The sequence below is a fragment of the Oncorhynchus clarkii genome, chromosome 9, assembly GCF_045791955.1.
Source record: "Oncorhynchus clarkii lewisi isolate Uvic-CL-2024 chromosome 9, UVic_Ocla_1.0, whole genome shotgun sequence".
In the NCBI taxonomy this organism is placed as follows: domain Eukaryota; kingdom Metazoa; phylum Chordata; class Actinopteri; order Salmoniformes; family Salmonidae; genus Oncorhynchus; species Oncorhynchus clarkii.
The window spans coordinates 25,199,863-25,225,131 of NC_092155.1; the positions used below are offsets into that span (position 1 = coordinate 25,199,863).

At 43.0% G+C, this 25,269-nt stretch overlaps 2 protein-coding genes across 3 annotated transcripts in view; one reads left to right on the plus strand and one right to left on the minus strand.

Moving 5' to 3' along the window:
- LOC139416117 (focadhesin) overlaps positions 1 to 7,285 on the minus strand; it is a 66,718-nt gene extending 59,433 nt beyond the window's left edge. Inside the window, exons 1-5 of one of the 2 annotated variants that reach the window (XM_071164417.1) lie at positions 7,254 to 7,285; positions 4,597 to 4,668; positions 4,405 to 4,479; positions 4,024 to 4,178; positions 1,118 to 1,216 (exon numbers count right to left, since the gene is read on the minus strand). In XM_071164417.1, coding sequence (XP_071020518.1) covers positions 1,118 to 1,216; positions 4,024 to 4,178; positions 4,405 to 4,479; positions 4,597 to 4,653 — 386 coding nt within the window. In that variant the 5' untranslated portion in view covers positions 4,654 to 4,668; positions 7,254 to 7,285. The remainder of the gene's footprint in view (positions 1 to 1,117; positions 1,217 to 4,023; positions 4,179 to 4,404; positions 4,480 to 4,596; positions 4,669 to 7,253) is intronic. The other variant, XM_071164418.1, reaches the window with a different exon arrangement.
- A 4,316-nt stretch (positions 7,286 to 11,601) lies between these two features.
- Positions 11,602 to 25,269, plus strand: part of LOC139417176 (MLLT3 super elongation complex subunit) — a 43,294-nt gene continuing 29,626 nt past the window's right edge. The window contains exons 1-2 of the mRNA XM_071166419.1: positions 11,602 to 11,697; positions 12,297 to 12,477. Of these exons, the coding sequence (XP_071022520.1) occupies positions 11,686 to 11,697; positions 12,297 to 12,477 (193 nt within the window). The 5' untranslated portion in view covers positions 11,602 to 11,685. The remainder of the gene's footprint in view (positions 11,698 to 12,296; positions 12,478 to 25,269) is intronic.

The window sequence follows — 25,269 nt, forward strand, 5'->3', positions numbered from 1 at the left end:
TTCAGCATGACAATGTCCCTGAGGATAAAGCGAGGTCCATACAGAAATGGTTTGTCGAGATCGGTGTGGAACCTCATCGAACACCTTTGAGATTAATTGGAACACCGACTGCGAGCCAGGCCTAATCGCCCTACATCAGTAATGCTCTTGAGGCTGAATGGAAGCAAGTCCCCGCAACAATGTTCCAACATCTAGTGGAAAGCCTTTCCAGAAGAGTGGAGGATATTATAGCAGCAAGGGGGGGGGGGGGGGGCAACTCCATATTCATGCCCATGATTTTGAAATTAGACCTTCGATGAGCAGGTGTCCGTCCACATACACTACATGACCAAAAGTATGTTAGCTAATTTAACGTTGTTGGTAACATTTTTAGTTCTGTGTTCAATACTTGATCAGCTAAAAGTTGATAAAACAATGCACATAGAAAACACTTACAAATAACTAAGGATACATTTGCAGGAGTAAACTACCAAGGCTGCCACTATGAGCCATGGCAAGCATGGAATTACCTGAAGGAGTAGTGATAAGTGATGTGGACTCAAAGACCCGCACTCCACTCCAATCAATAGTCTCACACTCAGAACCTAACTTGATGTTATGAATCAAAAGTAGCCTAGACATCTTTCCTCATGTGGTCACAGTAAAGTTGAGAAATAGAGCGGTGTGTATGGTCCTATTTGGCCCGCAAAGTCATACCACGGAAAATAAAAAGTGGACTAACCTGATGGAGTGGGGACAAATGAAGTGGACTAACCTGATGGAGCGAGGACAAGTGAAGTGGAATAACCTGATGGAGCGAGGACAAATGAAGTGGACTAACCTGATGGAGCGAGGACAAGTGAAGTGGACTAACCTGATGGAGCGAGGACAAATGAAGTGGACTAACCTGATGGAGCGAGGACAAGTGAAGTGGACTAACCTGATGGAGCGAGGACAAATGAAGTGGACTAACCTGATGGAGCGAGGACAAGTGAAGTGGAATAACCTGATGGAGCGAGGACAAGTGAAGTGGAATAACCTGATGTAGTGGGGACAAGTGAAGTGGAATAACCTGATGGAGCGAGGACAAGTGAAGTGGAATAACCTGATGGACTAGCGACAAGTGAAGTGGACTAACCTGATGGAGTAGGGACAAGTGAAGGGCGTTCCTTTGTCTCGCTGGTCCGCTTGCACCTGGAGAAGCCTTCCTATCACTTTTATCAACCCCTGCACATTCCTGTTCATAAGAAGCAGAAAAAAATCAATAAGGCCAGGAGTATAACTAGCAGTTTACAGAAAACCCAGATAGCTTAGGACTATACTGTGCAGAGGACCTTACAGGGATACCTCGGGATTTTGACAATGACGCCCTGTATATACATCCCCAGAGTCAGATGAACTTGTGGATACCATTTTTATGTCTGTGTCCAATATGAAGGAAGTTAGAGGTAGTTTCGTGAGCCAATGCTAACTATCATTAGCGCAATGACTGATAGTAGTGCAATGACTGGAAGTAGATACTTCCAGCCATTGCGCCAACACTAGTTAGCATTGGCTCGCAAAACTTCCTCGAACTTCCTTCATACTGGACAAACTTTGCTGGGGGGTTGTGGAAGCTGTAGTCAGAGATTTAAGCTATCTGATTGGCCAGCGCAATAGGAGCACTTGATTTAGCTCTCCTGGTCCGCCGGGTAGGCAGAGTTTGTTTCTTCAGACAAATAAAATAGTTCAAAATGGGAACACTTTGCCTATCCAGCTTAGGGCTTCTGAATCAAGTGCACCTACCGACAACAGTGAAAGACTAATAAAAAAAGACTGGAGCTCAAGGCTTTATCATTGGCTTTTCTACAGAAATGTTTGGCGATAGACTATGAATGCCTTGAAGATTGACTAGTTGATCGGGATCAACCGGTTGGTGACCACTGCAGTAAGTACACTGTACACTTGTACAATGATATTAGACGGCGCATGCGATAATATCAAAGATGGGAAAGGTCACAAGCTGTTTGGCGTTCCATTTCCTGCTGCGCTGGCCATTAGCTCAGCACGATCAATAGCTCAAAGTCAGCAGTAGCAGCAGCCTGGCGAGTGGCAAAGACAGCGTGTCCCCTCCTCAGTGAAATTACTTTGTTACCATATTATTACAGTGAGAGCAGAGGGCCCAAGGTGTTATGAACAAATCAATGCCAACAGGGCAGAGTGTTCGGATTCCAATACACCACCATCATTCAATGTGTTTACCATTGTAACAGACCTGAATGAATTTGGTTAACAACAACAAAAAATGACATTTAAAAAATAACATACTCAATGTCATATGTCATCAATGTCATCATATGTGAATGATAGTGGCCATGGTTATCATTCTGCACAGATATGATCTCTAGGCCTATACATGGAGTGCAGTGTATTTTCAATGCTACAGAACTACTATCGAAATGAGTTCCATGACTTTTAATATAGCACGATCAACTGCTCTACAGTTTGGTGTGACAATACCGTGTAACAGGATGTCCCGATAAGTGTTCAACCACAGAGAGATAGGGGAGGGGCTCATGTCTGACAGTATGGCTACGCTCTGTTAAGACCTCAACGGAGCGCGGGAGGCTGTCGTAGAAGAACAACGGTCGAAGACCATTTTTATGAGTCTGACTCTAATCAAGTCTGTCTGAACTCTCTGAGCACGTGTAAAAAAAAAAAAGGCTGTAATACACACCGAGACATATTTTCTGAATTGTGTGTGCGCGCGCCAGAGTTTCCGTTAGCCGGTAATCGCCGGCTTTTGGCCTATAAACATTTTGAAAAAAAGAAATAAAACTGGCTCTGGCCAGTTGTCTGGGAGAATAGGAAAAAAATCCCATTGCAAAATGATGCTTTTTAGCCTATTCATTAATGGAAATACCAGTCAATGTAAGTACATTTGACTGGTCATGCTAGGCTGTCTATAGGTTCATTTGCAGAACTTTGTGGAATTAAATTGGCACGTGTACAGGATATTCGTTATGCATCTTATTTAGCACACGCGTACAGCCTACAGATACTTTCCGTGGGAAATCTGCTGCTGCCACAGGCTCTCAAACTACATGCACAGGCAACGGACGGCAGGCTTCATCAGCGCATCACACACCACTTTGCAATGAGCGAGAGGCCGTATGCATTTTGAAAACATATGCTTAATTGTTTGAAACCTGAACGTTATACTACATATTATGAGGCATGTCTTAACCTTGCCAAAATATCCGTGGAGGCAATTATTTTATATAAACTTTCTTTCGTTGTCCAGTAGCCAAAGGCACAATCCTATTAGATCTCCCCTCTTTCTAATGGATATTTCCATCTCTGTCACATGAAACCGCTCGCATGTGCAGTGCTCTTTGACAACAGTGTTTCCCCCATAAAATGCATTATGGAACAAACATTTGAGTGCAGCATACTGCCTTGTGCGCATTGCTGCGCTTATAATGTGATGAAATAATAGCTGCTCAACATTTTAAGCTACACATTCTGATCTGTTGCATCAAACTCATTGCTTTAACTTTTTTTTATTTTTATTATGTAGCCCAGGCCTACTGGTTGTATGAATTTGGGATCTATCGTTCCAAAACTGTCCCAGAGCCTGTTTGGAATAGGCTATTTCTTACTCGACAAGCTGACTATAAAATAGGTCAACTTTCTACAATGGGGGATAGTAGACTGACAGGCTAGTGATTTTGCTGTTCGTTACTCGTCTTGCTGGCTGAGGAAAAGTAAATGTGCACAGTTCTTCTAACATCTTCAAAGAGCACATCAGAATTCAAGACATCATTGCATCCTCGACTTGCATGTTCTGTTAATATGAATTACCATCATCTAAATGTGATTTCTGTCATTCTGAGCACCGTGGGTGGACGCCCTAATCAGGTCACGTGCCCAATGCATATGGGTCCGGTATATTTCTCAGATGTCCAGTAAAATAAAATAAAATGTTCCGGTCAAATGTCCGGCGCTAAAAATATTTTAACAGAAACCCTGGTGTGTGTGTGGACAAGCGTGTGTGTGTAATACCTGGCGGAGGGCAGGAGGTTGAGGACGCTGTTGAGTATGTAGTGCAGGTCAGCGTGGGCCTGCTCTACCAGGAGCACCACGGCGTCACAGCAGGCTGAGCGCACAGCAGCACAGTCACTGCAGCACTGCTCCCACAGGGCCTCCATAGCTGGGCCCTGCAACACAGTCAGACACAGTCAAAGACACAGGAGAGGCAGAGGCACAGCCACTACAGCACTGCTCCTACAGGGCCTCCACAGCCGGGAGTCAGACACAGTCAGAGACACAAATTGCATCAATCAAAAACACAGTGGGTCAGTCAGAAACAAATGTCACAGCCTGAGGCACAGCTTCACACTCAAACATGATACTCAGACACAAATTTGAAAGTCAGACACCTACCTGGGTGGAGGACTGGCCGATCCTCTCATTCTGGCCCTTCTCTTTCAGCACAGCCGCAACCAGACTCCTCACCGTCTGCAGACATAGACAACAGGCTTACTACAGAGTTGGATCCTGGCTCACAATAACCTGAACAGTATGACCCCCCATTGCAACCCCAATCCAGAGACAATCTCTCAGTCAGCACTTTACCTGGGCCTGTATGAGCGGGCTGGGAAAGTCAAATCTCTTTTTCAAATTCTCACTCATCTTCTCTGGTCATGCCTGCGAGTGAGGGAGAAAAACCAAAAGATTATTCTTAGGATTGAGAGCACAGAAACTGGAATATTTACTTAAATAGAACGGAGCTCTCGTTGTTGAAAACAAAAGCACACAACAAAACTAAGGTTATTGAAGAGGATACCTGGAAAATCAAACATTCTGGCCATGTTTCAAAGAAACATTTTACGTTACATTTTTTGTCCTAGCTCCCAGCGGACTGACATGACAACCTACAAAAACGAGCTGAACTGCCCTAAGACAGAGTGATTCCCCAAACTCCAGCCATCTGCTGTGTCATATAGGCTACAACTAGCCTAATGCACTGTGTACCTACATTGAAGAACAGCCCCCAAGCAGGTACCTGCATCCCTTTGAAAGACGACCCCCGCAGTGAGAACTAAAGCTCTGACAGGTGGCATTGGCCACTGACATAATTTTGCATGAATTGATTGCATTATTCACGAGACACCTTCCCGAATACAGACAGATGACTGGCCCCCGAGCAGTGCTAGTCACTACATTGAATACATTGAAACTTGGACCATCTCAGGTTGTTGTTCCATTAAAGAATGACAATAAGACAGAGAAAGAGAGAAGTGGACTGACTACCAGATGGTTATTGTCAGGGCCCTGGCTGCCTGGCTGGCTGATAGCCAGGGAGATCTGTATGTGCTGTGTGTAAGACTCTGAACAGAGGGGGAATATGGGAGACAATGTAGCCCCCCCCCACCGCACCGCACTCCAGCCCCACCCGTTCCCCCTCTATTATAGAGCTGATAAGTGACAGGCCAACAGTGTGCAACAGCCCATTCACAGCCCCTGACGCAGCTATAACATTCACTCTCAACGACCTTAATACAGCATCCACAGAAACAGCCACACTACTGCAGCCCAAACGTATAGCGAGGTAAGGCTCTCATATTCAATGCTAAAAGTAGACTTCTGACAACTGTTCTACAAGTTGGTGTTTATGGTTGAAACTTATCGTAGGCCTTTGTGACGTGACTGACTAGGATTAAAGGATCAAATCCACCTGTCAATGCTGGCTGTGCACAAGGTGCTTGATTCCATAAAATGACATTGTGTTGTGAAGGGATTGAAATGTGGCCAAAATTGTTGTGCAGTGTTATTAAATGTGTATAAAAGACAATAGAGGGAATAAACTAACATTCATATTCTTTGAGAATGTAAAAACAAAGTTGCTGTTGTTGAATTAGGCATAAGCAAGATGGCATAAAATCGTTTATGGATTTACATTACTATGTTCAAACATATTCATCTTGCTCTAGTCCGACTATGCTGAGGTTTGACACCCAGATATAGTCTTTAAAAAAATAGATGTTATTTCACTGTGCTGCATGGCACATTTTCCAAACTCAAAGAGGGACAATAGTCAGTGAAACATGTGAATTATACTATTCAGGGGTTTCTAGACTGCCTTTAACTTGTTCACTAACAATGTAAACAGGCCTGTACTGCTGGCTCGGCATTGTTAGTGTAACAATGTGACATTGTTTGAAATGCTCATTCCTGTGCCTTTGAAAGTGACAGTCCTAATGCTTGTGGATAGCAGAATTGACTATGGCTTGTTGCTTGCCCTCCAAAACGATGTAGTTACTGGTTAAGGCAGGCAGGCAAAATAGATAGCACATTATGTTTACATTGTTAATGCAATGGGATACATTTGGTAGGACTACCATAAACTCCACCAACAGCCTGGCTGTCTAGCTGCTGGTGTACCTGGGGGTTAATAATAGTAGAGACAGAAGACATATCGATACCATCATGATGAGTTTCCTGGAACTGAGTTGCAAGCGCCAAGTTCCCTGACGCTCGCAAATGTTAAACAAATGCAGTGTAGCTAGCTAAAACAGCATCTGTGCATTAGAGACGTCTCTAACGCCCAGAAAGCTCCAATTCATCACGAACAGGACGGAAGCCCACAACAGCTCAACACACATTAGGAAGTGCCCTATAGCCTTTTCTTTTTCTGTTGCTTTTAAAATGTAGACATTTTTGTTAGTACATACCGGCCGAAACGAGAGTAAATGAAGATAGTTGCTCAGCGAAACTGCATATTTGGTGATCAATTAACGTATTTTTACATGATAACGCTTGCAGAGCAAGTGAATGGGAGTCTGAGTCTGAGCTTTCTGGGCGTTAGAGGTGTCTAACGCAAATATACTGGTTCAGTAGCAAGCTAGATATCAAGCTACAGCTAGCTTTACTGTACATCTAAGTCACTTTCAGTTAGGTTAATCATTTTGAGGGCTTGATAACTTGCAAATAACACACACAGTTACAGTTGGCAGTAAGTTAGATACAAACTAACAGAACGTCTGTTGAAATTATACCTAGCTAGCTTGCAAAGTTTAATGAATTTGGTGAGCTAACGTAGGCTCCTAAACTGGCCACTGCACTGAATAGCCAATAACGTTAGATTGCAGCGCGCGAAATCTTATTCCACATAAAACATGCACTATTTTAAACGTCTACACCTTTACATTACAGACCGTAATACAGACCTAAACTCTCTCACTAAAAATGATCAACCAATAACTGTAATTGCAATACACTTCAAACTGTACCTCTGGTCCAGAACTGGCAAAAACACATGGGAGTACGGTGTGCAGTAAGCGTCAAACAAGTATGGAAAACGCAATTGAATAATTCCATAACGTACATGTCATTCAAACTTATTTGAATAAAGAATGATGTCATATTTTAACAAATAAGAATCTTATTTTTCTTGAATGGATTATTATTGCATACATATATTTCAACTTGCATTAATCTGGATATAGCCTACTGATGATGAGGAGGAGGAGGAGGAATCACTGGACATAGGTCTTGTGCATCCTATAAAACACCAAATTGCCAAAAGAAACCTACTGTAATGTTAGATCAACATTTCACTAGCAAGTTTTTTTTATGGTTGTTTCCTTCATTTCAGCATGCAAGATCATAACTGAGATTGTCTTTTAGCTGTAAATTGCTGTATACCATTAATAAAAGAAAATCATTTTTCAAATAACATTGTTGATAAGACTGGGACATCGTTTTCCAGGAAATGGTAAAGTGTGAAGAAATGTTTTTATTCTATTAAATGAACTGTGCTGTGACCTTGCGCACAACGTAGGATGATTGCCTTGAGTTTCTGACACCTCAAGTGAAATTTCTCTGTGAATGTGCTGGATTTCTTGTGTTCTTTTTTTTAAATGATTATTATTATTATTATTATTATTTGTATACTTGTTTGATATTTTACTGCATTGTTGGGAGCAAGTAACATGAACATTTTTCTGCACCCACTATAACATCTGCTAAACTGTGTACACGACCAAAAAACTTTGATTTGATGAGTGGCATGGCCGAAACCAGTCCTCACAGACATGATGGTGTTGATGAGTATGTAGGCTCAACAGGTGGAACCAGTGATAATTGGTCCTAGTGTTACATTAAATGTCAAGGACGCGATATAATACCAAAATTAAATTGAATCATAGCCACTGTCATCCCAGGTTTGCTTGCTTGCTCGATCACACCGACAGCATCACTGCATTTTGGTACACCAGAAGTACATTCATTTCCAATGGAACCCTGGGTTTGCATTGCAGAATTGTGTTGCAGAGGCAGTTGCAGTACTTTCTGTGTGGTGCATACGTTGGATTTATTGAACATATGCGTCAAACTGTATGCGTTGACGGTTTGACATAAATGGTAGCAGAAGGTGAATGTTGAACTTTTGTTGCACACATATGCAGATGATGCTGTGTACTATTTTGCGCAATGATGCTATTGGTGTGATCAAGGCTATAGTGTTTCTTCAGCAAACAATCTGTGTGCAATACAAATATTTAATTTTACTTGATGTGATTTGGGTTGGTCTATTGTGTAAGTGACTATGGCCAAAGCTGGCTTGGTTAGGTATTTCTCTGGACTTCTAGTTTTAACGGACCGATGAGTAATCGATCCTAATCCATCGTGTCATGGCGCTTTGGTTTGGCACTGCATGCATCCCCACCTCTGCAATAGGTCATCTTTTTGTGCTTGCCTCCATTCTACTGATATTAAGAGCTGTCAGATTAGTAGATCTTCCTTTAAACTATTGGCACCGATAGCTAATGAGCAGGAATAGTTCCAGTGCATGGGTTTTTTGTCACTGGTTATTTGGACAAATCAAGATTTCGCAGGTGCGCATCTTTCAAATTTCGCAAGGGGAGGGTACATTCAACCCATACGCTATATTCGTAACCAAGGGGGAAGGGGTAATTTACCACATACCACTGGGAAAAATCCACTTTACCGCCCCTCCAACTGGTAATTACTAGTGGAAACGCATCTATCATCCTGAGCTCCCACATGCTGACCTCTGACATCCCCTACTAAGGAAATGACCACAAATCACAAGGCCAAATCACACTGGAGTTGCTTACCAAGAAGACATTGAATGTTCCTGTGGCCAAGTTACAGTTTTGACTTAAATCGGCTTGAAAATCTATGGCAAGGTTTGAAAATGGCTGTCTAGCAATGATCAACAATCAACTTGGCAGAGCTTGAAGGATTTAAAAAATAATAATTGTCAAATATTGTACAATCCAGATGTGCAAAGTTCAAGGGTGTTTATTTATTAATTCATTTATAGAGCCCCACAGTGGAGGTGTCATAATACCCATAAAACCTAGCGGTCAAACAGGGAAAGGGTTCCAATCGTTTTTCCAACATTCATTTTTATCCATAGGGAAAACACTTAAAATAAGGGTTATGTTTCTTGTAGGCTTACCCTGGCGTGATGTTTTGATAACCATGTAAATCTCTCTCAGACAAGGTGACATTTATCAAAATATTTGGCTATATTTACTCTGACTCTAAAATGCGAATGAGCATCAAAATTAACATCATGCAAGACTACAAATCCCTGCAAGCTCCTTTGATTACAAATCCCTGCAAACTCCTACAAATCCCTAACACCTTTGCTAACAAGTATTGTGTCAATTTAAGTCCATATTGTTAGGTTCTCTTTCTTGTGATACTCCCCATGCCAAGAATAAACTACCATTTGACCCAAAGGTTTTGGAGGATGTCTATGAGAGAGAGATTCTCAAGTCCAAGTTCGCCAATAGGAAGATCATGTTGTGAACAAAGACTTAGCCCACTGATGGAAAGTGGAAACTGAGCCCTTGCATTGATATCTCAATGCTCATTCACGTCACACTGGATGTATGTAGACATGATCAGAATTGGTATTCGGAGTTAGCCTATAGTTCAAAATCAAGATGTTTAAAGCTGATTTATGGTCATTCCAGAATATGCATTGGCTGTACAGCATTTACTGCTATGCCGCCTCTGCAGAAGTCAGTCCATTCATGCTTCGTGGAGCAGCCTCTAACCTGCTCCTACATCCAACCAATCACATAAATGCGGAACTATGCAGAGCCCCTGCATTGTTAAAGCCAATTTATGCTTGATCCAATTATGTGGTTGGACGATGTTGTAGTTGGATGCTTCGTATTGAGGGTGTGATGCATTTTCGGAGGGTGTGATGCATTTGCGGAGCCTTCGGGGGCACAGCAATTGCGTCATACCCTCAGTGTTTTAGCTCCCGGGATCGCACTGACAGAGCAAGCATAAATTGGCATTTAGGTTTATGTGTTTTAACATGCATATTTCTTACAATGGCTGCAGATGTAACAAAAGTTTCCAAAAACACCACACAGAGAGAATGTTTGTTTTTAAAAAAAAAGTGTGTATTTGAGGCATGTGTCCATACTGATAGGATCGAAAGAAAGGATGCACTGCTCTTGGATCAGTGTTCTCCCTTTCCAATCTATTCCAATTGGCACATTTGTATTTGTTGTCACCTGTTCCATTCGTTACGGGCTGTCCAAAAAAGACGGGTAAAAATATTAATTTTGTGTTTAGCAGAGATCGGCTGTGTATAAAGTAATGAGGAAGGTCAAAAAAGCTTCTAACGACGTACTTAGCTGTTTATGAGTTGAACACGAGCGTTTTCAAGAGAAACTTTAGTAACGATGGTTGGGAGATTTAACGACTGCTCCTATGAAAGATGTAATGATGAACGTGCTTTTGGGAAACCGAGACCAGAGCTGTTGTGAAGGAAGTTGTCAATAAATTGTGTTCGTGTTTATACAGGACATGCCGCCCCAACCAACCGTCAACCAATCATGTCAATACGGAGTTATATGCCGCTATACGGAGCCCTCCACATTGTTACAAAAGTTGGGAGGCGCAGCGATGTGGTACGGCGTTTGATTTGGCCTCCGCAAGCCAACCGAGGCTCCGCAAGTGCGTCACACCCGCCATATGGAGCCTCTGGACCACATTACCAGATCAAGCATACTTGGGTGTCATTATGGGCTGGCTATGTTAAAGGAACATGAGATGTTGGAATAAAAAAACATATGAATAGTTATCTATTTTGGGCCTCATAGTATGTTGTTTGTTTTGATATGGATGGTGTATGAATGATTATGTGGATTCAATGACCATTTGCGGAAAGTATATTTTTGAGTATATTGTTTGAGTATATTGACATCCAATTGTAGGCTAATGGAGGATAAAAAAATATCGAATGGCAGAGTGTAGGCTATGTTTGATATATTGGATAATGTTATGTTACAGTATCAAGTGCTCCAGTCAAAGCTGTTGTAAGAGAGTAAATGTATGTTTTGACTGTTCATGCTGGGTCACTATGTGTACTCATCAATGGTTTGAAAGCCACTTGCCTATGTGGGTAAATTGTGAGGTGGATTTACTATAGTCCATGCATTGGTTGTCTGCGCGTGTGCGCTGTCTCATTGGTTCGCTTTCCCCCTGCTCGTCTGCGGCTCTTGTCAGTGCACAAAACAGCGCATGCGTCTTATTTTGCTCCTCAGCCTTTGAAACTCCGGGTTGAGTTCAATTAGGAGAGACCATGTCCGCCATCAGCCATATGCACTTCTCTATCTTCTCATTTAAAACAAATTCTCCATGAAATAGCGGTAGAACGCGGCCTCGAGAATGGCCACATCGGTGAGTACACTGCTTGCGACCATGCTTAGCAAGGGTGTGTTGCACGGTATTGTTTTCTTTGCTAGAAGAAGGCGGAATTGCCCGGCGCGTCTGAGCAGAAGATTTCCAGCCATATTTCTATCGAAGTACAGTAGAAACACAGATAGCTGCTCTTGGTTAGAACTAGTTGAGCTGGGAAGTGCGTATAGAATGCCGCATATATCGTGTATAGGAGCATTAGTGCGAAAGTGATGCTTGGATGGTAAAATAACGAAAAAAGTCTACCCTGTCAAATTAGACTTTTAATAGTTTTTCGGCGTTGTTCAAAATGACTTGCAGTTTGTAGCGTATAGACCACGGTAGCCAAAGCTACTTCATGAACATCAATATAGGGCAGGCTATAGACCCGATGCTTTCTTTGCTGAAATGTTATGCCGGATAGAGTGTATGGGATTTTGAGTAGGCCTATATCAAATCGAAATGTGTTATTCTGCAACGTGAGTGTTTTAATTGATTTATTCCACGCATTGCGCGTGTGCCTATTGAGACCATCGTTTTGACATGGTGCCAGTCCAGCCTTCGTTTGGCAACAATATGTGATATGATTTTGGATGTTACAGGGTGCTGTTCAGGTGAAACTAGAACTTGGACATCGTGCCCAGGTCAGAAAGAAACCCACGGTGGAAGGCTTTACGCACGACTGGATGGTGTTTGTCCGAGGACCAGAGCACAGCAACATTCAGCACTTTGTGGAAAAAGTTGTTTTTCACCTGCACGAAAGCTTCCCAAGACCAAAAAGAGGTAGGATTATAATTTATCCAAATTTTTATTAGATTGTTTTGGAAAGTTTTATTGTCATAGAAGAATAGACTGCTTGATTGTAAAGCAAACACTACAACTCCGGGCAAACCCTATATGGGTTGATTTGTGTGCACGAACTTTTTTGGTAGAAAAAAACCCCCACGCTGTTTTGTTATAGCCATCATTTTGCAGAGTTTGTCAATTGAAAATATTGATATTTCTACTCCCCAAAACTTGCTTAATTCATTTGAACATTCCCACCTATAGCGCATACGTAATTTATTGGATGCGCAATTGGAGAATTGAACACCAACATATTGATTCATTTTAGAGTTTAAAACAACCTGAGGATAGATGAAAGCAATATGAATTGTTTTATTAGAAGAGGCAAATTCCGCCCCACCTGCAACAGGCTATGAATGATTGGGCAACCCAAATGAATGTGAGTATTCTGCAAACCATAACGTGTCTAAGGTGGCTTTGTTTTTAATAGCTGATCCATGGAGGGTAGCTTGGGTTTAAACGCCCCCCTCCTGTAATTCTCAAACTACTATGTCGCCAATTCCCCCCCCCCCCCCAACACTTTCCCTGGGAAAGTTTCCCTAAAAATTGTATCTTTTGTTAACTTTTTTAAATCACTCCAACAAAACGATTTTGAGATACATTGGTCAAATATTCAGGTCATTTACAAAAATATACAGTACCAGGCCAAAGTTTGAACACACCTACTCACTCCAGGGTTTTTCTTTATTTTTACTATTTTCTACATTGCATAATAAGAGTGAAGACCTCGCAACTATGAAATAACACATGGAATCATGTAGTAACCAAAAAAGTGTTAAACAAGTCCAAATGTTTTATATTAAAGATTCTTAAAAATAGCCCTTTGACTTGATGACCGCTTTGCACACTTTTGGCATTCTCTCAACCAGCTTCATGAGGTAGTCACTTGAAATGCGTTTCTGTTAACAGGTGTGCCTTGTTAATTTGGAATTTCTTTCCTCAATGCGTTTGAGCTAATCAGTTGTGTTGTGACAAGGTAGAGGTGGAATACAGAAGATTGCCCTATTTAGTAAAAGGCAGAGTCCATATTATGGCAAGAACAACTCAACTATGCAAAGAGAAACGACAGTCTGTTACTTTCAGACGTGAAGGTCAGTCAATCCAGAAAATGTAAAGAACTTTGAAAGTTTCTTCAAGTGCAGTTGCAAAAACCATCAAGCACTATGATGAAACTGGCTCTCGTGAGGACCGCCACAGGAAAGGAAGACCCAGAGTTACCTCTGCTGCAGAGGATAAATTCATTAGTAAACTGCACCTCAGATTGCTTCACAGTTCAAGTAACATACACATCTCAACATCAACTGTTCAGAGGAGACTGTGAATCAGGCCTTCATGGTTGAATTGCTGCAAATAAACCACTACTAAGAGACTTGCTTGGGCCAAGAAACACTAGCAATGGACATTCGACCGGTGGAGTACAAATTTGAGATTCATATTTCTAGCCGCTGTGTCTTTGTGAGATACAGAGTAGGTGAACGGATGGTCTCCGCATTTGTGGTTCCCACCGTGAAGCATGGAGGAGGTGTGATGGTGTAAGGGGGGGCTTTGCTGATGACACTGTCTGTGATTTATTTCGAATTCAAGGTGCTCTTAACCAGCATGCTATTACAGCATTCTGCAGCGACACGCCAGCCCATCTGGTTTGTGCTTAGTGGGACTATCATTTGTTTTTCAACAGGACAATGTCTCCTCACATTTCCAGGCTGTGTGAGGGCTGTTTGACCAAGGAGAGTGATGGAATGCTTAGGATATGTGGAAACTCCTTCAACACTACTGGAAAAGCATTCCTCATGAAGCTGGTTGAGAGACTGCCAAGGGTGTGTAAAGCTGTCATTAAGGCAACGGGTGGCTACTTTGAAGAATCTAAAATATATTTTAAATTGTTTAACACTTTAACACTTACTACATGATTCCATATGTGTTATTTATTGTTTTGATGTCTTCACTATTCCACAGAAAATGTAGAAATAGTACAAATAAAGAAACCCTTGAATGAGTAGGTCTGTCAAGTTTTGACTGGTACTTATATATTGAACAAAAATACGCACAATTGGCCTAGCGTTGCCCGGGTTAGGGAGGGCTTGGTCGGTAGGGGTGTCCTTGTCTCATCGCGCACCAGCGACTCCTGTGGCGGGCTGGGCGCAGTGTACGCTAGCCAAGGTGGCCAGGTGCACGGTGTTTCCTCTGGCGCATTGGTGCGGCTGGCTTCCGGGTTGGATGTGCGCTGTGTTAAAGAAGCAGCGGCTTGGTTGGTTGTGTATCGGAGGACGCATGACTTTCAACCTTCATCTCTCCCGAGCCCGTACGGGAGTTGTAGCGATGAGACAAGATAGTAGCTACTACAACAATTGGATACTACGAAATTGGGGAGAAAAAGGGGTAAAATTAAAAATAAAAAAATGTATCAACCCATGGAGGTCTGGATTTGGAGTGACACTCAAAATTAAAGTGGAAAACCACACTACAGGCTGATCCAACTTTGATGTAATGTCCTTAAAACAAGTAAAAATGAGGCTCAGTAGTGTGTGTGTGGCCTCCACGTGCCTGTATGACCCCTCCCTACAACGCCTGGGCATGCTCCTGATGAGGTGGCGGATGGTCTCCTGTGGGATCTCCTCCCAGACCTGGACTAAAGCATCCGCCAACTCCTGGACAGTCTGTGGTGCAACGTGGCATTGGTGGATGGAGCGAGACATGATGTGCTCAATTGGATTCAAATCAGTCCATAGCATCAATGCCTTCCTCTTGCAGGAACTGCTGACACACTCCAGCCACATGAGGAACCCAGGGCCAACTGCACAAGCATATGGTCTCACAAGGGGTCTGAGGATCTCATCTTGGTACCTAATGGCAGTCAGGCGAGCACATGTATGGCTGTGCGGCCCCCCCCAAAGAAATGCCACCGCACACCATGACTGACCGCCAAACCGGTCATGCTGAAGGATGTTGCAGGCAGCAGAACGTTCTCCACGGCGTCTCCAGACTCAGACGTGACAGTCATGTGCTCAGTGTGAACCTGCTTTCATCTGTGAAGGGCGCCAGTGGCGAATTTGCCAAACGTCCTGCACGGTGTTGGGATGTAAGCACAACCCCCACCTGTGGACGTCGGGCCCTCATACCACCCTCATGGAGTCTGTTTCTGACCGTTTGAGCAGACACATGCACATTTGTGGCCTGCTGGAGGTCATTTTGCAGGGCTCTGGCAGTGCTCCTCCTGCTCCTCCCTGCACAAAGGCGGAGGTAGCGGTCCTGCTGCTGGGTTGTTGCCCTCCTACGGCCTCCTCCACGTCTCCTGATGTACTGGCCTGTCTCCTGGTAGCGCCTCCATGCTCTGGACACTACGCTGACAGACACAGCAAACCTTCTTACCACAGCTCGCATTGATGTGCCATCCTGGATGTGCTGCACTACTAGAGCCACTTGTGTGGGTTGTAGACTCCGTCTCATGCTACCACTAGAGGGAAAGCACCGCCAGCATTCAAAAGTGACCAAAACATCAGCCAGGAAGCATAGGAACTGAGAAGTGGTCTGTGGTCACCACCTGCAGAACCACTCCTTAATTGGGGGTGTCCACCTGTTGTCTATTCCATTTGCACAACAGCATGTGAAATTGATTGTCAATCAGTGTTGCTTCCTAAGTGGACAGTTTGATTTCACAGAAGTGTGATTGACTTGGGAGTTACATTGTGTATAAGTGTTCCTTTTATTTTTTTGAGCAGTGTATAAAGGCAACAATGTCAAATATTTTATGGAGTTACAGTTCATATTCGGAAATTGGTCAATTTAAATAAATAAATTAGGCCATAATCTATGGATTTCACATGACTGGGAATACAGATATGCACCTGTGGTTCAGATGCCTTTTAAAAAATTTTTTTTAAAAAGGGTGTGGATCAGAACCAGTCAGTATCTGGCATGACCACTGTCGGTCTCATGCAGCGCAACACATCTACTTCACATAGAGTTGATCAGGCTGTTGATTGTGGAATGTTGTCGCACTCCTCTTCAATGGCTGTGCGAGGAAGCCGGATGTGGAGGGGCTGGCGTGGTTACATGTGGTCTGCGGTTGTGAGGCTGGTTGGACGTACTGCCAAATTCTCTAAAATGATGTTGATGGCTTATGGTAGAGCAATGAACATTCAATTCACTGGCAACGGCTCTGGTGGACATTCCTGCAGTCAGCATGCCAATTGCACGCTCCCTCAACTTGAGACATGTGGCATTGTGTTACGAAACTGCACATTTTAGTGGCCATTTGCCCCTAGCACAAGGTACACTTGTGTAGTGATCATGCTGTTGAATCATCTCTATGCCACACATGTCAGGTGGCTCTTGGCAAAATGCTAACTAACAGGGATGTTCAGAAATGTGTGCACAAAATTTGAGTGAAAAGCTTTTTTTCATATGGAAAATTTTGGACATCTTTTTTTATTTTAGCTCATGGGACCAACACCTGACATGCTGCTTTTAACTTTTGTTCAGTGTCTGTATCTCACATGCACAATATACCATTAGGGGAGCCTAAACACAAATAATCCACTTGGTTAGCACTTTTATTTTTTTTACCAGTTTGTAATAATAAAGTAGTACAATTACTTAATGCTCGATTTGGCCAAAATGCCCCCAGGGCAATCCACATCATCTGTAAATTACACAATTGTATTTATTTATTGAATAACCCCACCCCTTCAAAACGTGTTTGCATAAGGATAGCCAGTATGTACATATCTAAATCTTACCAAAAATGTGCTTTTTTTTCTTCTTAGAAAATATACATTTCCCATAAGGTGGACGGTTTCCCCCAAGTTACCCTAAACTAGAAAGGCAAAATGTGACCGCTACCCAGTATATTTGGCAATGGTAAACAGAAGGTTTGTTCAAACAGTGGAGCGCATAGTGGTTAAGTGTCTGGCACGGCTGGAAGGGATCAATTATAGTATTTGTTGGTTTGGGATTTTTACCCCCCCTTTCCTGCTGGTGTGTTTGAGTGTTCTTCGGCATGACAAGTGCTGGGAAACGTGCCAAAGCCGGTGCCTTGGAGAGACCCTGTCATATTGCAATTACACGCGACTCGGATTGCCGGGGAACATTCATCGTTTATTGGGAACAGTTGTAAAATCATAAAGTAGTTCAACCCCCCCCCCCCCCCAAAAAAAAATGTTTAATTAAAAAGTATTTACTCTCCTTTAACACTAATACCCCGGACTCCTCTCAACAGTATGTTTATGAAGAATAGTCATTGCATCAAGAAAAATATGCATTAGGCAAAGTACAGAATGGGTCTTTATAGAAGAAATGTGTTTATAGGGTTCTGTTGCACCTCAGTAGGCTCTTTTACTATATAAATCAAGTCTTGAGTAGGATTTTCTTTGTTAAAGTTCTTATACGTTGGCACGTTCACCTCTTTTATAATATAAATATTCTGGTTTGTTGGGTATCACTGACTTGACTGTGGCCATTTTGTATGTTAAATATGACCTGCCAGTGTCTTCCGGTTTCACACACAGTGGAAACTTGTTGCATGGGCAGTTGGACCTAGGCAGCCTTCTGGTACACCTCACATGCTTATTACTTTGTCCAGGGTGTTAGCACAATTCACAACATGGTCATTGTCCATTTACCAACATCACTTATAAGTGTTCAAATATTTCCATTGACAGCAGGTAATTGTGTGCTTTCATGTTACCAATACCTATAGTAGAAGCCTACAGGGCTCTAATTTTGACTCCTATTCCAAAATGTCACTAGTATTCTCACAGTTTGGACTGAATGAATGACAACAGCCTATTACGATATTCATTAAAATGCTGGCAGACTTGAACACAAGACAGCCATAGATCCAGTCAGCCACCATAAGGATGTTTTCATTGGCGTTGCATATGCTTGGTCCCTGTTCACTGGTGCAGGTAGGCTACAGTCTGTCGTACATGGTTGATTGTCCACCCCCCCCCCCCCCTGCAATCCACCAAAGGCTGCTTTTGAGTCTGCTCTTTGTTGCAAAGAGACAAAACCGCCTGCTAGACTAGAGCCAGGGATTGAGGTTGAGATCAGTTCAAGAGAAAAGCTTTCTCTTTTTCTGAGAGAATACTGTCTCTGAATGCTGGCTTACGGGTTTAAATGTTATAACCTGACTCAGTGGATTGGATGTTGTAAATCATCACGACTCAAGTGTGGCTTTGATAAGAAAGTAACTAGCCTCTTGGTCTTGCAAGGAAAAAATGCATAAACAATGAATTGTAAGTTGCCTTCTACTTGAGTTTTAAATGAAAAAAAAATAGACAGTTGCTGTTAAATGGAAAGTTATTTCTTGACACCAATGTTATGTTCTGTTTTGATTAGTTAAATTGAGCAGTATCTGAGTTCGAGAGCTTAATTTGAACATGGTGAGTATTCAAGTGGGTGAAATAGAAGGGGCTGTTATAGTGCACTGCATAGTATGATGTATTTGGTTATGAATCTACCTTGTCCATCGGTTTACTGCGGAGTCATTGAGCAAATCAGTCTTCTTTCAATAAACTGGAAAATCTGTCCGTTTACATGCGCGTAAACAAGACGCCATTTCAACAAGCATAAATCTATACTGTGTTAGGCAAATCGAGGAGAGGTGGTCAAGGCAAGTGCCATTATACAAAGTGTCGCTTGTACTTGCCGTTCTAAAGTGCTGCACGCATGTTGTCAATGCATGCAGGGAATTTGGAACGGATCTCTTTATTCGTGGGAACACCTGACTCGGAGTTTGATGTGGTTAGCAAAAGTACATTTATCACCCAGTATTTCTGATTCATGGCATAAATGACAGATCTAAAGATGTGCTCATGAGAACAGCTGAGGTGTGTGCGCGCCTGCCTGCCTGTCTGTGTGACAGTGTGGTGAAATCCTCCCCCACTATGTTTATTTCCCCATAGCATTACACACAAATCAAACTAGTGTGCTTGAGATGTACGCTAAAAGTATGTGGACGCCATCAAATTTAATGGGTTTGGCTATTTCGGCCACGTCCGTTGCTTATAGGTGTATCAAATCGAGCATACAGCCATGCAATAAGTAGAACGGCCCGTACTGAAGAGCTCAGTGACTTTCAACGTGGCACCGTTGTTGGAAAGGTGGTATCCTATAAGTCAGTTGGTCAAATGTCTGCCCTGCTAGAGCTGCTCCGGTCAACTGTAAGTGCTCTTATTTTGAAGTGGGAAAAGTCTAGGGGCAACCGCTCAGTTGTGAAGTGGTAAGCCACACAAGCTCGCAGAACGGGATCACCGAGTGCTGAAGCACGTAGCTTGTAAGAGTCGTCTGTCCTCGGTTGTAACACTCGCTACCAAGTTCCAAACTGCCTCTGGAAGCAACATCAGAACTATTCATCGGGAGCTTCATTAATTGGGTTTCCATGAACGAGCAGCCACGCACAAGCCTAGGATAACCATGTGGACTCTGGAACAGTGGAAACGCGTTCTCTGGAGTGCGGAATCATGCTTCACCATCTGGCAGTCCGACGGACAAATCTGGGTATGGTGGATGCCAGGAGAATGCTACCTACCCCAATGCATAGTGCCAACTGTAAAGTTTGGTGGAGGAATAATGGTCAGGGGCTGTTTTTCATGGTTCGGGCTAGGCCCCTTAGCTCCAGTGAAGGGAAATCTTAACCTACAGCATACGATGACGTTCTAGACAATTCTGTGCTTCCAACTTTGTGGCAACAGTTCGGGGAAGGCCCTTTTCTGTTTCAGTATGACAATGCCCCCTTGCACAAAGCGAGGTCGAAACAGATATGGTTTGTCGAACGGTGTGGAAGAACTTGACTGTCCTGCTCAGAGCCCTGACCTCAAGCTCATCTGACACTTTTGGGATGAATTGGAACATGGGCATGGCTCGCAGTCAAATTGCCCAACATCAGTGCCCGACCTCACTAATGCTCTTGTGGCTGAATGGAAGCTAGTCCCTGCAGCAATATTCCAACATCTAGTGGAAAGCCTTCCCAGAAGATTGGGGGGAGGGGGGAGGGGATCAACTCCATATTAATCCCCATGATTTTGGAATGAGATGTTGATGAGCAGGTGACCTCAAACTTCTGGCCATGTAGTGTATGTTCTGAAGAAGCCCTTTTGACAAGCGGTGAGTAAAATTAGGGTTCACTCTAGTCCCCCCCCCCCCCCCCCCCCCGCCAGTTCTTGATAAATTATGTGCTTGGCTAGAATAAAATGTTCCAAAACCCCAGCAGGAAGATACTTAACCTTGTTTAAATCCCCTGCTATGACACATGCCATGAGATCTTACCCCAGTCCCTAGGAGGTGATGGTAGTATGCAATGTTTCCTCTAATTCTGGTGTGTGTTTACTGTGAACACTGAGGGTCTACTTGATTTGGCTTAGTTTTAACATCAAAAACGACAGAGGAAATACATCCCCATAATATTTTTAACATGGTAATAGCTGTTCTATCATTCAGCCAACACCTACGTTCTATGAGACTTAAAACAAACATGCAGGGTTTGACATTAACCTGTTTATCCACTGGTCCTTCAGACTTTCAGACCTTCAGGCTGACGATGTTTGCAAGAAACCACTTTACAAAATAAATTTCATTAGTAACGTAACATTATTAGAGAGAATCAGACAAATTATGCTACGCTCTTTTGGCTACTTAGCTTATTCAAGACCGTCTCAAAATACAACACTGCCCCTTTTTAAGGCATAAAATATGGCTAGAAGTGCACATCTTGTGTTCTTGTAAGACGCAACCTCTTCCCTGGGCTAATAACTGTGCTAATAACTCACTGACTAGCAAAGAATATGAACAAATATGCAAACGTTGCTGCATGCAGCTCTCACTTTGATCTCAAAGCAAGTGCATCTACTTGAGGCCGCTGTAGCCTAAACACAGTCCAGTTCAAAGTGAATGGCACAGATCCGTATATAGCAATGGTCTAATGCATACAGGCTTACTGCAGCTCTGATTGGTTATGGGCCACCAGTCTGTGTAGAGTACTGGCCTGAGTCATGCCTGTTAATGCAATAGAATCCTACTCCCAATACACTCTGCCTATAAGAAAATATCTTTCTCAGTTTTGCATACTAAATCTTGCATAGTTTATTTTGTTTCGGTATATTACATTGAAAGTGGCTAATATTGTGTTTATTCGATCACAATTCCCACAGTAGAGCTACACGTCGATAGTGTTACCTCTGATCTGAACTTCACTCAATTTTCTATGATCGCGCACAGGCTCATATTTCTTCTGCGTGATGCACCACGCACACACGCAGCTTTAGAGGGAACATCGGTAGTATGGTACTTCAGTGTTTTCACATGGTAACAAATTGCCAGCCTAAGTACTTCCTGAGCTCGAAGGGTTTTGTATAAAACGTAGGCGCAAAAAATTAGGATGCATATTTCTTTAGGTAGTTGAAATTGTTTTGGGGGTGGGCAGTGTTGCCACCTTTTGGGTATGGTGGTTCGTTACTAGGTTACCCTCGAGAGTGCGCTGACATCAAAACGTAGTGTTGCCAACAGTGACATTGGGTTCTGTTTTTAGGCAAGGTCATGGTTTTCAGGCTAGGCAATGGCTTTAAATGCTTTCAGCCTTGGATCCTGTTTGCAAGGATGATGTATTTGCAGCTTATCGCTCAATTTGACCAATCGGGCACTCCTCTTAGCCTGAAACCTTCCTTAGCAAGTTCAAGCTGTATCCTGGTTTGCAATCTACTGCCTCACACGTTTTTATTCTAAAACTTGGTGTTGTCTCCCCTAACGGGTAAATGACTGGTGTTCTGATGTTACACCTAAAATGGTAGGCTACATTTTACATTTGTGGAATTGTCGGACTCGAACCCCAAGACTCTTCAGGAGCAGTGTGGCATCAATGCTCTTCTGTTGTGTACAAAATACCTCCAGAACCAGTCTTCAGCTTGGCTGAAATGTATGATGCCGTTGTCAGGTAAACAATCAGGCTTATTATTTTGTATCACGGGAGGTTAACCCTACCCCTCTCTGGTACCTTTGATCAGCATTGGGCCTCTGATGGGCAAAGCCAAAGAAGTTGAGGGCAAACCTAGCATAGATGAGCATGTTTGACTGTTTTAATACTGGTCTTGTAAGGGCACAGCTACCCCCTGCAGAAAGGGAGAGGGGTGTGTACACACACACACACGCCTTCCAAGGATATGTAGCTCTGAAGGTCCCCTTTATTCCTTTTCTCACTTCCCTCTTTTCTTGTGAGGCGGCTAAATGCCGGCCTTACTGTTTTAATATAGCCATCCTGCAGCTGTTGTGGATCACACCGGTGCCCTCTCCTCACTTGACAGGGAATTCTTTTCACTCACTTTTCTTAGAAAAATGTATTGTGGATGGTTTACATTTTTTTTTATCCGTCCTAAATGTGTACAAATCTAGAATAAAGCAGGTAATATATGAATTATGAAGACCATAAAATGACGACAACATTTGTCACAACAGGAGTGGTCAGTTGCCGTCCCCATTCTGCACTATTCTGCTCTGTCTCGATTTTAAAGCTTCCGATTTTGTAGTTTTATGGCCAGAAAGACATTTAAACAGACCTGGAGAAAATGGTTATGATTGGCTGCCATGCTGTGTAGCCTTGGAAACCTGATATTTAGTACTGTGAGGAGGACTGGAGGAAAAGGAGGGGGTGAGACCGACCCCCATCCCAAAATAAATGGACTGGAACATGGTTTAGTCGGACATTTTTACTTTGGGCCTGTCAAAGCATAACCAATACACCCGTTTTTTTTTTGTGGGACTGACTTGATTTCCGTCATCGCATTGTTCTCTGAACGAGATTTCCCTATTTTACAGATGTGTTAGTAATGTAGCCTGTTATGACTCCCTATTCAATACATTTGTATTTTTTTTCTTGCCGGTCATTTCGGGTTCTGAAATGAGCACTTGCTCATCATATGCAGTGTATGCTCTGTGCTGTAAGGATGCTCTCACACCTGCCTCGAAGCCAGTGGGAATAGCTGGCCTGTTCCCTTGACTCCACAGTCATAATCGTAATTCAAAACCTCAGCAAACATTTTAAGGCATGATAGTAATAAATCATGACCATTGGCTCTATGGGAAGTTTGAAGCTATTGATTTTACGGAGCTGAGCAGATCACATTTGTGTCACTCGCAAAATATATTTCCCTGTAAAAAGATGCTGACGACCGGCAAACTGATGTTCACGTCTCTGCCGGTGTGAACTAAGGTATTGGGCAAAACGGGCTCAAAGAGTTGTTTAAAATCTTACATCTAATCCTCTATTCCTATTTGTGTAACAGTGCTTTTCATTTTCTAATTGTTTGGGGGGTTTCAACTACCCTTACTCCATGTTGCTTTAACTTACCTGGCCACCGTATATCTCTTTTCAAAAGCGATAGAGAGAATGTTGTGGGGCATAGGAAGTGAACTGGAGACTTAGCGGTAACTCTGCTCTTGCGTTCCCCCACAGCTGCACTGATTTCCAGTTTCAGTCCAGGAGGGGGAAGCTGCTTCTCCTCGACACATTAAAATTAATGATGCAACAGTCTGTAAAGTCACAGTGCCGCCTCATTATAGGCAGCAGTTAGGCCCTGGCGTTCAGGTGTTGCCGTGGCGACGGCCACTGCCGAATGGCATCGCTGTCGTCTCGGCGGAGCGCACCAACCCTGAAGAAGTTAGCTCTGGACTGGAACCGAGAATGGGCTATTTTTTGCAATCAGCTCCGATGGCACATGCTGCTTTGTGGTGTTAAGCACCCCATTTGGCGTGTTTTAATCTGTTTTTGAGATGGTACCTCTTAGGATGTGCGGGTAATATTTCATGAAAAGCGTGTCCCTTTAATGGAAGGGCATTTCGTCATTACGGGGGTGGAATGGGGGAGTTGAGAAGCATTACTGGATCTTTATGTTGAGATAGTGAAGGACTCTTTATTTTTCTGTAAGAAGCTCTCCGATAACCAGTTTAAATAAGGTGTGTGTGTGTGTGTGTGCACGCGCCTGCCTTCCCTATTCCCTCCATAGCGGTGGGTTAGCTTAATGATTGGCTCAGTATGTTGGCCCCTGGGTCTCGCCTGGGCTCCTGGAGTTGTCGCATGAAGCCTTTAAAAAAAATATATATATATATTTTTTTACATTTATATAACTTTCCTTATCCTGACTGCCTTTCCTAATCATTATTTTTGGGGCTGTGCACATACCACAAGTCAAGTCACTGGAGTACCCATAGACGAGATCTCCTCAGGGTTAAACATGTCTTAGATGTAGTGTGGCGTTCCTCTCCTCCCTTTGCTGTGGTTTCGCTAATGTGATCTCGTCTTGCTCTGATATTGATGGCGATATTGTCTTTGTCTGCAATGTAGTACGTTTTGATGCATTTAGAGGAGTGCGGACTTGGAGATGTGCTAGCCTAGATGTGCTTGGTTCCGTTTTGTAGTCAAAAGTGAATGTTGAGACATTTGTCTGGATATTGGGAGTAAAAGTGCATGTGTGCGTGACCCTGCCAGTGTTTACTAGCATTTGTACAAGCTTCACTTGAACGCTATTATTTATTTACAGTATTTGTATCCCCCTCATTGTTATCGTTAATTATTAATTGGTGGGTATGAAATGTTGTAAGCGCAAAGTCGATTTCCAACAACGGGTTTGATTTGTGGAGCTCAGAATAGACTCCTGCTTGCGGACACCAGATCCGCGCACACCTCTGCTGAGATAATTGTCTCCAGCCCTGGGGCTTGACATGTCATCCCTGCCTTCAAAC